Below are 14,199 nucleotides of genomic sequence, written 5' to 3'. Positions count from 1 at the left end.
GGCTCGGTCTGCGTGGGGAGCACAGCTGCAAACTGCCCCCCTGCCCTGCAAGCTGCTCCCCCCATGCACCCTGCAAAGTGCACCCCCATGCACCCTGCAACCTGCCCCCCCTGCCATGCACCCTGCAAACTGCCCCGCCGTGCGCGCTGCCTGCAGCCCCACCTCTGGCCGCCTAGGGGCGCTGTGCCGCCAAGCCCCTCCTGTAGCCGGGCAGGAATCGATGACTCGGCGCTCCGCAGGCCGAGATCCTTCCCTCGGTGTTCCTCTCGCTGCCCTGGCCGGAAGGAGCAGACTGCAGCAAGGCGAAATGGCGGATCGAGCCTATCGGCGCTCTACCGCCTCTGTCCGTGATCGACCCGCTCGGCTCTCCGCGCGCGCACGCGCGGTGTGCGCCGGCGCCGCCATTGCTGTCCTGTCAGTGAGGCGCTGGGAGCCGGCGGCCGCCAGAGCGGAGGTAACGGCGGGGCGGGGGGCGGCCCGGTGCCTCCGCACGGGCTTTGAGGGGCGCGGGGGAGGCGGGGAGCCGACGCACGCCTCCGAGAAGTGCTGGCGGCTAAAGCTGGGCCAGGTGGAAGCGAACTGGTCTTAGCCCGGCTCGGCCTGTCCCATCCCGGGCCGGTCCTGCCCTGCCCGGTTGTGCCGTGGTTGAGTGAGGCCCTGCCCCTGTGCTCCTTCTGCAGCATGGAGTTCCAGGCCGTGGTGATGGCGGCGGGAGGCGGTTCCCGTATGACGGACCTGACCTCCAGCATCCCGAAGCCACTGCTCCCGGTGGGCAACCGGCCCCTGCTCTGGTACCCGCTGAACCTCCTGGAGCGTGCCGGCTTCGAAGGTGAGGCACCACGGTGTCGTGGGGAGTGGAGGCGACACGCTTACTCTGGTTTCTTCAGGCATCCCGTGGTCATCTCCGCCGCTCCCGTTTGTCGCCCCCTCTTGTTCTAATGTCTTGTCGCAGGTGCCGTGTTGATGGGGGCAGGACATCTCTCTGCATTGGAGCTGTGCTGTTGGCCCATGTCACATCCCTTCCTTTACTTTAGGCCGCGTCTCCTGTGCCAGCGCCCCCCTTCCCCCTCTTTTCCCCTCACCAAGGCTTTTCCTATCTATATGCTTTTCCCAATTTTGATGTCTTTCCCAGTCTTGTTAACCAGGAGTTTCTCACTCGTTGCTTTCTCTCAGTGATTAATGTAAGCAGCGTGAGAAGTGTGTCGATCTCTTGGGATATCTCTTGGTTTGTTGTTTCAGCCTGGCCTGAGGTTCAGGGTTACTTGCTCTGTCTGAGGCATGTAGTCCTTGTTGCGTTGTAGAGCCAAGTGCTGGGTTTTGGACAGAGCACGGAGGGGGAAGTGGCAGACTCATAATGCTTGCCTGTGGGCCTTGTTTCATGGGAGGGCTAAAACAGTATTTAGCACATTGTGAGGTTCTTCAGTATTTTCTGGGTTTAGGTTTTTGTTTGCCTTTTGAGTGGTGGACCAAATCTCTCTGTGGTATTCCTGCTGCTTCTTATAAAAAATTTTCCTGACACACTTCACGTCTCTTTTTTTCATGTTTATGTTTGTCCTTTGCCTTTCTGCATCTCTGGTTTTGCTTCTCCTGTATGATTGTATGATTATTCTGTACTCTGTCCTGAGACTGTAGCTTTTCTCCTGACTGTTTTTTTCTGTGAAGATGTAAAGATCAGATCATGATTATCCATGTTAGTCTCTTACTATTTAAGTGCGAAGGAACAAAAGAAAGAGCAAACTTAAGATTCTGCCTGTATTTTGTTTCATTAAGAAGTCCTTAAGAACTATTTTTCTCTTGGAATTCTTTGTTGCCTGTTTGTTGGAATCTGTTTCCTGAGTGTCTGCTTTCTTTGACTGTTCTCCTGTCTCTTTTTTTTTTTTGAACACGCAGAGTTGTACATGCGGCTTCAATAAGCAAACTGCCACCTTCCTGCTCTTCCCTTGCTTCTGGCCCGGGACCAAGCTATACATTTCTGTGTTAATAATCCAATGGCACGAATCCTCTCCCTGGATCATAATTTTAATTAAATATTACATAAGGCTTTAGTGCCTCATATTTGCTTATGTTAGTAATTAGGTGTTCCACAGGCTTGTTCACTGCATCCCTTTTGTCCTAATTGCAAGTGCTTCATCCCTTCTAATACTTAGACCTTTGTCCTGCTCACTAGATTTATGCTAAACTGTGTGGGCTTACAGCTTCCACCCGACACCAGTTCCTTCTCCACTGCTTACTTATTTCCCTAATTCAAGGTTTGCTTTCAGTGTGCTTTCTCTTAAGTTTTTCAGCCTGTTTTGAATCCACATTGGCATGTGGTACAGGAGTGGGAGAGCAGCCCTCCCGTATCTTCAGTACCAAACTGCCACACAGTTCTGGTGTTTGCAGTTCCTTTCTCTTTTCTGTTAACAGATTGGGAATGAGTTCAGTTTTAATTGAAACAGTTTTACTCTTAGTGTGCTTTTGTCTTACCGCAGGAGCTTCCTAGGCTGAGGGCTGTATTACTTCCCATACTTCTCTGCTGTATGTATGACATACAATGTTACAGTGTTGGGGTTTTGGGAATGTGGGATATTTTAATTTGAAGGTTTCACTGTTGCTTTTCCTTCCAGTTCTTGAGGCCACGGGAAAAAGTGTCCTGCTGGGTTTTTTTCTTAATCTTTTCTTTGCAGAGCTTCTGTTCTCACATTCTTCATTTTGGAAAATGTGCTTTCATGCCACTCCTGATAACCTTCAAATATGAGTTTACCTTTTTTCTTTTGAAGATGGAATGAGGTTGTTGCTCACATATTACGCATACCACTCTCTTGCCAAGCTGGTGCTGAGAAATAGTTTACCCATTGTATTGTAGTACTGTGGCTGGTGGTATTGTCCACAGAGAATTATACATGACCAGGGTGGGCAAAAAACAAAGCTCTAGTGTTGGTGACATTAATACAGGCTCTCATTGGTCTGTTTGAGATCATATGGTTTGAGGTTGCTTGCTAATGATAGAAGACGCTTCTGTTCTGTCTTGCTGACTCATGCCACTCACATGCATACATCCATTTCAGTAAAAACCTCCACAAAGCAGGAGAGATTGTTTCAATATTCATTAGAAGTTTAATTCTCTTCTTCAAAACTTACTATTGCCAGAAGAGTTTGGTTTGTTGTAGAACGCAGTTATGTCACTCAAGCCTTTTGACAGTTCCATCAGCCTTTGTAAATAAAGAGTGTATCCTATTTGTGATGAATGGTTTTTGGGGTTTTTTTTCTGCTTGATCTGATCCCACTTTCCTCTGTCCTAGAGGTCATTGTGATTACAAGGAAGGAAATCCAAAAGATGTTAAACTTGGACACAAAAATGAAGCTGGATTTTGTGTGCATCAGTGACAACATGGACATGGGTACAGCAGATTCACTGAGGCATATTCACCAGAAAATTAAGGTATCACTGTCTTTTATTGAGCTTGACTGGAAGACATTTGTTTGTAATGATTTTTTTTCATCGTGTTTTAAGAGTTGTCCCATGTATTGATATTGCAGGTAACCAAACTTCAGAAAAGCTGAATTTTGTAAAGGTCAGCTCATGGGGGAACTCAAACAAAGACTGTAAATGAGTAGAACTGACAGCGAAGAAGGCTAGAGCAGATCCAGGCTGGGCACTGGCTGCTTCTTAGTGTGAGCTTTCTGGCAGGTTAATTAAAAGGTTGGATTTGTTTATACATTTTTTGATATGATATGCGATCGCTGTTGTCCACTTAGTGCTTGGGGAAGTAGTTCTGCACAAATGTTCTTTGTAATCTTAACTTAAGCAACATGCCAGTATGTAAGGAAGTTTATGTTCAGTTCTTGGCCCTGCCGTAAGCTTGTCTGTGCCGTTATGCAAGAGACTTGCTCTGTGCTTCAGTTTTTGCTTTTGCTATGCTTTGCTGTATTGGTTATATGGTAAGCTCTTTGGTAAACAGTGCCCAAATGTGATAAAAGGGCTGCTGTTGTAATAAAAATGCCAGTTTATAGAATCTTAATTTCCAGCTGTGCAATTAAAACACTCCCATGTAAGGCAGAAATGTTGCTCAGAGCTCTTACCATGATCTGGGATGGAATTTTATTTTGTCGTTGTCATGCACTTAATCTTTCTGATTTCTTCCCTGCCTGTTTAGGCCATCTTAGTCAAACTGGCTATTTAAATAAAGGTTGCAACAGAACATCAGTGAACCATTTAAGTCCTGAGGTGTCTTTTTTTGTCTTCAGGCTCTTTTTGAAGATAATAAACTGCAGTATAACAGGCTGTGTAGTCCCAGGAGAAGGACTCTAGCTGAGACAAGATGAAACTTTCCAGGCACATATGGGTGTCTAGATGGCATAACGAAAGAGATTCTGCAAGGGATTGATGCACAGACTAGAATAATTTAGAGGGCAAAGAGAAGATATAAAAAGGAAAAGCAAAATCGACAAAATCAGTTTAACTTAACTGAATGTTTCTGTCACGTGGAGAATTGCTCTCTGTCATAACTTAGTTTGGCAGTATTTTTTAATTACATACATGCAGTAAGGAAATATCTCTGCACTGCAAATGGTGACCCTGACCTTACAGTTTTATTGCCTGATCACAGTGATCAGTCTGGCTGGCTGAGTGTCCCTCTTTTTGGTAATTCAGGCAAATTTGCTTAGGGGGAGGCCTGGAAGACAACAGTAAAGCTTGGGGAGGTGAGAAAACAGACTGTGTCTTTGGGGGCGGCAGTGTTGATCTTCTGTTAATTTTTCAGAAAAAAGACTTAGGGAAGATGTGAGGTAGTATTGGAAAACATGCACCTTTTCTTCAGCAGCTGTTGTGTTTGAATAGCAGCAAGTGCTTCTGCCGCCCTTTTTATTCCATGTCTTGCTTGCCTGGCCAGAGGGGACAAAGCGGTCTCTTATTTGAAATAAGCCTGTACCAAGTTCCTGAGCAGATTGCTGCACTGTGTGTTTTGGAGTCATTCCTCTAGTAAATGCATAACACTGGTACACCCTTTTCAGGGTATACCCTCTCCTGTGTGATATAGGTGAGAGAACTACACCGTGTTGAGGTCGCTGAAAAGCTGCTGTATGTTGGCTGTGTCTGTACTATAGTGGGAGAGGGATGTCACTGAAGAATGAGTTTCCCTGGTGAAAACAACTGCTGCTTGTGGCCATAGTTTGCTGACTTTTTGCAACCCATGCCAAAAGTCTGATGAGAAGTTTAAACTGATTGCTGAAACTTAGTTGTTGCAAACTGAGTTAACTGCCCACAGACAGAAGAACAACTATGCTCAATAAAAATGAGGTAACATGGCACAGTATAGACAGCTTGCTTGTGTGCAATGCAAGCAACAGGGGGTGCAGCCAAGATTATAAATGCACAGTAAGAAATACATCTAAGGGTAGCTGAGCCGCTGATCACAAATTCTGAGATATGCATAAATGTTGGACCACTGTAAAGCATAAAATCTCATGACCTGCTGCCTTGTCTAGCATTTGACTGAGGGAGTTCCACCAGTGCAGCATTGCTGCTTGCTGTGCCTGCAGTTGCAGGCCTTTTTGTTGTGTTGCACCTTGGTTAATGAAGCTTGATACTTTACAGATTATATGTCGAGATGAGATTTACAGAATTGCATTCAATAGTAGCATGAGAATACATATGTGCAAAGCCTGTCAGGGCTGAGAGAAGGTAGCTTGGGCAGGTAGGACTGTCTTGGTTAACAGTAACAAGCAGCTGACTACCAGTCTTAGTCTTCCCTGGTTGTTCAGAAGTTCACGAGTGCACACAAAAAGCCTTTCAAGTTTTTGTTTGCTATTCACCCACTCCACACACACAGGGTTTTTGACATTTTTACTTCAAGAGCTGATACAGTCTTCTGGTTATTTTTGATGGAAAATTGGTATATTCCATTAGCCTACACCTGATGGACAATGTAGCATTAGGGTTTTTATGTTCATTACAAGTCTGAATGTATCCTTTTCTTGGATCCTTCACACAACAAAAGATGATAGCTAAACCTGATTCTTAAAGGCACCTGCTTGAGAAGTAATGAACAACGAAGAAGTTGGTATAAGTTGCACTTTCTGGATTCATGGGCCTGGCTGTCAGTCTGGTCTGTTCTTTACCAGTAGGTCTTTATTTGACTTTTGTAGTGGGTTGTTTTGTTTGTTTTCACTTAAACATTCAGATCTGGGGTCTGAATAACTAACACCATTAACCATTATGTCTTCACAACTCTTTAGCTGAGAACTGAGGCTTAACGAGGTGCAGTAATTTACCTAGGATTGTTAAATAGATTTGTAACAGTACTGGAAACTGGATGTCTGTCTCAAATCTGTCATGGTTTCATATGTAAGATCATCTTTCTATACTGTGTGCATATGGCACGCTTTGTTTCCCCACCTTGAAAAAGCCAGCAGGACAAGAGATTAAACACAAGTTGAAGCTGTTTTAAATGGAAACTACTGAAATAGAAACTTCAGTAGAGCTGCAGTCCATTACCTGAATTGAGAGTGCTGTTTTTTCTTCAGTGTGTGCTAGATTGTGACTTTAAAAAGGCACTCAGTTCGAGAGTGTGTCTGTCTAAATGTAAGTAACTGAAAAATCATTTTGCAGCATACGAAGTAGAAACTGATAGGGATTTTTTTTTTTTGCTTGTGTTCATATTATTTTTGATTGGGTAATATAACACTTATCAATGTTTTGCACTAAGTTGAGCACTTAAATTGATGATGTCAAAAAGCAAGAAGTGGGTATAGGAGTTATTTGTTAAATATTTTGTTTTATACAGGGATGTGAAAACAATTTGTTTAAGGTCTTTTTGACAATCATTGATCAGATCCTTTAATTACTCTCCTGTGGACCATCCCAGCATTTCCCTAGAATGCCGTTGGCTTCAAGATCCTGCTATAGTTTCTGTACCTTGTGGCAGTTTCCATGACTATTATTTTAATATCCAGTCTTTGGTTTTTATATACTTTTAATATCACTCAGTTTTATTCTTTTGGCTCTTTTAAGTTCCTAGTTTTCTGCTCATCTTTTGCAGGACTGATAATGAATGGCTTTTGAAAATATGGAAATGAAAGTGAAGCTGCAAAGGTTTAATTCTTTTCTCATTTATATATAGGATCAGAAGTGGTAGGACGTAGACCGTGTAGACTCACAGTTGATGGTGTAATAATGCTATTGTAACTGCAGCTTCACCATCATAGGGGTGTTTATAGGTCTCAAGATTAAGAGGCTTTTAAATGAGATCAGTGTTTGGCATTTTTAGTAAAACAGTATGTTCAGCATACTGCTGTAAAATAAGGATGATATCACAGGTGTGACAGAGCAGGTGATAAGGTGTAATTTTGTAACTTCCATGTTCTTGTTTTTATTTATTTTTTTTAGCATCTAAAGCTTTCTAACTGCCCAGAACAGTATGGAAGGAGGTCTCTGTAAGAGGTGTGGCTTTTATTTTTTTTAAATCATGTATAATTGCTTTGTCCTCGATAACTGTCACTATTGGTAAGCAGCACTGGCTGGAGCTTTGACATGTTTCAGTCTGAATAATAGGGAAATTAGTAAGAGTCTTGACAGTTTGACAGTTTCAGTGGTGATATCTGATATGCTTTCTAGCAGGAGAAGAGATGCGAACACTGTCTGCTGCATGCTGCGGTAGGAGATGATGTGGTTTTGTAGTTTTGTTTTGTAGGCAGCTCATATTTCAGTGGTGATACACCCCACCTCACCCCCAATTGTGGACAGTCTACTGCCTTTTAAAAAGTTGACTTATTTTCATGTCTCTTGTAATCTCATGTAACGAAATCCCCTGGCTCACTTGGGGAGGCTTTTTCCTCTGTCTGGTGTTAGTGGACACACTTTTTTTCAAGTTACAATGTAAAGTCTTCTGATATGTCCATCAGGGCTTTTTAGTGGGGTTATTCCCTCCAGTATGTTGTTCTGTGACTTCTTCAGTCCAGATTTATGTCTTCATTTATTTGACTTCTACTACCATTCTTAAAGGCCTTCTCTTGCAGTTCAGTAGACCTCCTTTGGATCATTCACAGGACCAGTATGCAAAATGTATGTGCAGAGACTTGCCATGTTAATAGCACAGTAATAGTGTCAAGACTGCAGAACTCATGATTTGGGGGATTAGTAACAAGAAATTGTAATAGGAGCTAGGAGCCCAAGAGTAAATTGCAGCGTCTTAGAGTGTACTAGTTGAAGTAGAGTGATGGTGGGCAGCCACTCTGATGGAGGAAGGAAAGGTAAACACAAGACTGGAATGTATCAGGTAAAAGTATTTTTTTATGGTAAAGATGAGAAATCAGTACTATTGCTTAAGGCAATGGGAGGATTTTTTTGCCTAGAATACTGCACAGGTGTGGAACTCCGATGCACCAATGTGGAATAAACACTAGAAGAGGAGATATTCAGAGTGGAATATAATTGGGTTTAAATTTGCTGTGAGAAAACAGGCTGAAAATTACAGAAGGTTTTTAGTTGTTGCATAATAGAATTGTGAAATGGTCTTCCAGAAGGAGTAATCAAGACAAAAATCCCCTAAATTTATACTAGAGTGAGAAGCTGGGGTTTTTTGTTATTTTGGTTGGGTTTTGTTTGTTTTATTTTAAATAAACTAAGTAATGTGTACCTGAAATGGCAGCAGGCTAACCTCTGACTCTGGAAACCCCTTTGTGAACTGTGTTTCTGTGACTTTCTGCTCGTACCATTCATCAGACTGCTGCAGACCTTTTTGTGAGTTGTAGATTATTGTTGATGGGAAAAAAAAGGGGGGGGAAAAGGCAAGGGTTGAGGAGGTGTCACTGTAGTTTATAAATGAGCTCCTCTGAATTTAGGCATCTCTAATATTTGACCATTTTGTTTCCTGTGCCAAATTTTACCAGACCCACACAGCTGCTGTCTGGCGCCACCTCCCAGGCTGGGGCCTCTCCAGGCAGCAGGTTGAGAAACCTGGTTAAATCATGAGTCTGTGTTTCAGTCTGAAACAGGAGGTGGATTGGGTGTGCCTGGATCAAGCATTTGTCTTCGCTGAGTCTATATTATTTTCATCTTCTGTTAAGCATTTCTCTCCCTTGTGTCACTCAACTATACTCCAGCCAGTGATTAAAATGTGGTGTTCCAGCAGAGTAACAGCGATGGAACAATTTCACATTTTCCTTCCTTTATGAGCCCTTAGTTGTGTTAATGGAAGCCCTGACTAATATGGTGTGAATTAATCAGCATGTCTTCTGCTGCTATCACTTGTGAGTGCTTGTGTGTGAATGTTTCATCTCAGGTGGTCCACCTGGTTTTCTCAGTTTCAAAAAGTAAGATTTGAAAGTAATACAGCTCTTAAAAAGCAAAGCAAAACAAACCCTAAAAAGCTACCAAAAAGAAGAAGAAAAACCAACTTTCTTTGAACAAATAAACAAAGATTGAAACTCCAGATTCTTCTCTTGGTATGTGCATCTTTGGGAGCCATGTTGTGGAAAGTGTGATGTCACGGTGGTGGTCTGTATGCTGCTGAGGGTCACTGATCCGTGGAGTCTTGGACCGCATGGCTAAGCGCTTCACTTCCTCTGTTGAAAAACCTCCTTTGCAAACACATGATGTAAGTAAGCTTGCTGTAACGGCTGGAAGGTGCAATCTGAATCCTTTTGGTACAGCTGAGTAGAGTTTGGTGAGCATGGAAAGAAAAACTTCAGTCCCCACAATACATAGTTATGTATTTTTTTTTATACTGTCAGTGGAAATAAAAAACCAAATTAAATTCATTTGTAAGAGGCAAGGTCTTTATATATAAGAGCAAGACTCAACTAAATATTCTGTTTATCTATTTTGAAATAGTAAAACCAACTTAATCAGTTTTTTTCCAGCAGACCTGACGGAAAATACTATTACTGGAATGTCTAAAATGGAAATAAAAGTTGCTGTCTTGCTGTTTTTTCTGATTCTGCCTTTCAATGTTAGTGCTGCGTGGGAAAAGCAGATGTATCAGATGGTGGGTCACAGGGTGTGTAGCATCTTGTTTCCTTCTCTACCTCTGATTGAAAACTGCCGCCACTGAGGCACTAGGCAGAATTTATTAGGGATTGCATGCTCAAGTCCCATTCCCAAAGCACAGCTGATTGCCTCAGTAGAAAGCAGCTATACTGGCAGGTGCTCAGGCTGCTGATGTTGCTGGGGGGGAATGATAGTGCTGCCTGACTGTGTGCTTGATGAATGTGTCCAGGACTTTGCTCTGATCTTTATTTTTTCTGGCAGGCTAAGAATTAGAGAATTAAACAGTTGTTGGTGGTTGGTGTGTTTTCTGGGGTGGGTTTTTTTGGTTGTTTTGGGTTTGTTTTGTTTTGTTTTTTCAAGTTACTCAGCTTTAGAAGAATGTAGCTACTTAAATTAATTGTTTTGCTGCCAGGGTTTACTATGGATCAAGGCTAAACCACCAGAAGTTTGAATGAGGCAATTAGCTTTATAGGTTAGGATCAAGAATTTTTATTAGGGCGTTTGCTATTCTGCACATTGTTGGCTAAAGAAGATGCCTTTGTTACACATGCAGGCAAAACCTTAGGTGTTTTGCAAGGAGTCATTGATAGACCTGAGGTGCCTTTCAGTTTCAACTGTTGCATCTTCCACTGCATGTCCTTATCCTTTTCATGTTCCTGGCAAATGGAGGCCTGTGCTCGTTATGTTAACCAATGCCTCTTGTTTCCATGTAGAAGTCAATTGTCAGCATTTCTCTTATATTGCAGTATATATTTTCATTTAGACCCTATGTGATTTCTGATGAAGTACATGGATTCAACCTATTCTAATCGCAGATATAGTAATCTCTTTGCACGTGTATATAGCTGAAATACTTTGTTTAAAAGTGTCCTGGTAAAAATCTTTTCCTTTTCATTATTCGGAAATAAATAGAAGTTAGTGTTCATTTTTGTAAATAATCCTTCATTTTCCCTGTTTAAAGTATATACAGTCTTCTTGTGTACTTAACTTACTATGCTATGTGTTCAAGGAAAATTTCAGCTTTAGTAAAGGAAGCTCAAAAAACATTTTGCACTTTGTCTTTAACAACACTTTCATGGACACATGAAGGCAAAGAAGAGTTAAACATCCTTTGTTATCAGCTTATGTTATGAGGCATAGGAAGCCTTTTACATGATAAGTCAAACTTCAGGTTTATAGTTTTCAAAAGCTGTTCTGTGTTGAATGTTCAAAGAAATGAAAAGTCTGTGCAAAATGAGTTTGTGCATCTTATTTTCTTTCTGAAGACAGAGTTAAGATATTAAGAGTGTGGGGGGAAAAGGTTAGTCAGTGTCTTCCAGCTGTCATTTTTCCTTGGTGCTGTCAGTGGAGAGGGCAAAACCTTGTGCCATGTATGAACCTTGAAAATGTGACTGTCACCCATGCCTGGGTGAGGGCATGAAGGGTGGTGGGAAGGCATCACTGATGTCCTGGACTCCACAGAGAAGGAGGAGTTGTGTAGGGGCTCCGCTGGATGTTGCTCAGTGATGTACTTGTTCTCAGTGTTAAGTCACCATCTGGTCTGGTGTTTTAATAATTTTTTGCTTGTTATTGCCAATGTCCTTGGCCTTTCCCCATGAGATTCAAGGTCTCCCTAGCTTCAGGTAGGGTGATACTTGCAAGGAGGCATTCACAGCTGTTTGTACATTTTTCTGGAATAATATTGCTGTCTGCAGCCTTTTCACTTTTTCTAGCCTGCATGATTTCTACTTGTGTATTTTCCCCATGTTTGGATCTGAACAGCCCTTCCCTCATTGGAGGTTGGGGCTTTTCATGGCATTTGTGGGCTGTACAGCTGTCACTGTTGCAGGTGATATTCCACAGTAAGTATTCATCATTTGAAAGAGGAAATTTAATTGTTTAGATCAAACACAATTGCATGTGTTGACCCAAGTACATAGTTCCAGTTATTGGGGAATGTGGGAGGGAGCAGATGCCAAACGTCAACCCATGGAGTTACTGTACTAGAGAGGATTTTTCCCTGTGTCTGTTTTTGTAGCCTGGTACAGTAGTGTAGCATTGATAATGGGGAGGTGGTGCTGTGAACAGCACAGGGTGTCCCAGAGGCTGTCAGTTTGCTCAGCACTGGTTTTCTGTAACTGTTTGATTTGGTGAAAGCCATGGTGAAGAGTTGACTTGTAGGACGCCTGGAGTTTAATGTTGCAGTTTTGTCATGTTATTGTAACTGGGAACCCCAAACCCATAGAGGTTACCTATTCTTTTTTCTCATTTCTGTGCTGAAAAGGGAAAAATAATTGTGTATTCAGATTTTCTTGAAACAAATTGAGGTATTCTGCACTATAAATTCTCTTAGCTCCTTTGGGATGATGGTGAAAATTCTGAATGTAGACTAATAGTGCTGGAAACAGCAGTGGAGGTCTTGAAGTTTTCATAAGATTTTTCTTACAACAGCAGTTGCTGCAGGCCAAATATCACTGGAAAAATTGGAGAGGTGCTAGAGGAGAAATAGTGCATGGAGGATAGTACAGGTATCTACTGTTCAAATCAGTACTTTTATTTAACATAGTATGATTGGTTTTTACAGGGAAACCCACCACATTTGAACAAAGCTAATCAGGTTTCACACAAGTGGACTCTCACTTCATGCAGGCTAGTGTGAAATAGCAATGCCATTGAGCTGTGTTTCAAAGAGCATTAGCTTTTGCTAATAATGCTTTGCAGAGAATTAGCATTTGGGTTTTCTGTTGGAGCAGGGTTGAAACTGGGTGTTGTGTAATGATTTGGTTTGACCTTGGAAAGAGTTTCACACCATTTTTTTTAATTTAAGATCATGCTAATACTAGCAGTGGGATGGCAGAATGATTCCTGAGGACACATCCTGTATATGTCATGGTTTTCATTTGTAGTCTGGTTTGAGACTGCAAGGAACCATTATGATCCTCTCGTCTGTAAGGGAATTTGCACATGGTAATTAGGGCTCTTAGCCCCAAAACCTACAGATGACTTAATGTGTTTCTGAACGATAGCAAGGCTTTATTCATATATTCTACTAGATGAAGAGGCTATTATATTGTTTGGTATTTTATTCCAGTTTATACTTATTCTCCCTCTTAAACCACTTTGTCTTTTATTTCTGTGCTGAACGCTGATTTCTAGCCACCGAATCCAGTTGTACCTGCTTTTTGTTGTGTGGCTGAGAGATCTGCTGTTTAGGTAATTGCAGGCTGTGGGCGAAGGCCTTCTCTCTGTTCAGTAAGTTGAGCTGGTTAAGCTTCATTAGGACTAGTTTTTATTATTATTGTTTGTATGACTACAGCACCTGACTGCCTAAGGCTCTGCTTACATTAAGCGTTAAGCCTGGGCTTGAGCTCTGGGCTTTGGCAGCCAGCCTGCTGTGCTGCTGCTGTTGAGATTGGAGCCCGACTGCAGTGTTCTTTCTGTTCATGTGAGGCAGAGTCCAAGATCAGCTGCGCAGCAGATCTGGTAGCGCTGCTGTCCAGGTAGTCCTGGAAACCTGCCTTCCAGGAACAGGAGTGACGAGGAGAGTGCCATTTGTTTCTAGAGCTCTGCCTGTGAAGCAGTTTGTTCATGCAATGCATTGAGCCAGGGGAGAATTTAGCTTGCCAGTCTCACCCTCCATGAACTGGTGAATTCAGTCTGGGTTATGGGGTGCTTCCGTGAGCTTTAGCAGGCGTGGTTCTCATGAGTGATGGTGCGTGCTTTCTGGATGCCTTTAGATGGGGGGGAAAACAGTCTCCTCTGTGGCATGCTTAGGTTCTGGACATAAACCCAGGAGGTGACTCCTGACCTCAGACAAATGAGCAAGCCTAGCAAGACAGGCTGATATGTGTCAGTATCAGCCTGGTGCCCCAGTGTACTGATAGTCTGATAATCGTCCGTTTTCTGTAAGTGTAAGGGTAGTAGATTTATTTTAAAAAAAAAAAGTAAAAAAAGTTGATGGAGCCTAAAACCATTTTTTTTAGAAGGTACAAGTAGGTAATAGAGTTGGCAGCCTTTATTGAAGTAAGGCAGAAGTAGATTTGGTAAATACATGGTTAGTGGAAGGGATAGGCTATTAAAAGGAGGGTAAACAACTTGTGCTTGATATGACAGAAAATGGAACCAGTGAAGCAGAGTGATGTGGTTGGTTGGAGGAGGAAGCGTGGAAAATGATTTTTGGAGTACTATGTAAGTAGGACTAAGTTGCATTAGTTGGAGCCAGAGGAAAAGGTGGATTGCAAAGATTATGTTCC

At 42.4% G+C, this 14,199-nt stretch overlaps 1 protein-coding gene across 2 annotated transcripts in view; it reads left to right on the top strand.

Moving 5' to 3' along the window:
- Positions 1 to 308: 308 nt before the first annotated feature.
- EIF2B3 (eukaryotic translation initiation factor 2B subunit gamma) overlaps positions 309 to 14,199 on the top strand; it is a 102,272-nt gene continuing 88,381 nt past the window's right edge. For both annotated transcript variants that reach the window (XM_055815647.1, XM_055815646.1), the window contains exons 1-3: positions 309 to 454; positions 681 to 829; positions 3,282 to 3,421. In XM_055815647.1, coding sequence (XP_055671622.1) covers positions 682 to 829; positions 3,282 to 3,421 — 288 coding nt within the window. In that variant the 5' untranslated portion in view covers positions 309 to 454; position 681. The remainder of the gene's footprint in view (positions 455 to 680; positions 830 to 3,281; positions 3,422 to 14,199) is intronic.

The sequence above is a fragment of the Falco peregrinus genome, chromosome 10 (genome assembly GCF_023634155.1).
Source record: "Falco peregrinus isolate bFalPer1 chromosome 10, bFalPer1.pri, whole genome shotgun sequence".
NCBI classification, from domain to species: domain Eukaryota; kingdom Metazoa; phylum Chordata; class Aves; order Falconiformes; family Falconidae; genus Falco; species Falco peregrinus.
The sequence above is the reverse complement of the archived record's forward strand: the minus strand, read 5'-3'. Positions and strand labels throughout refer to the sequence as shown.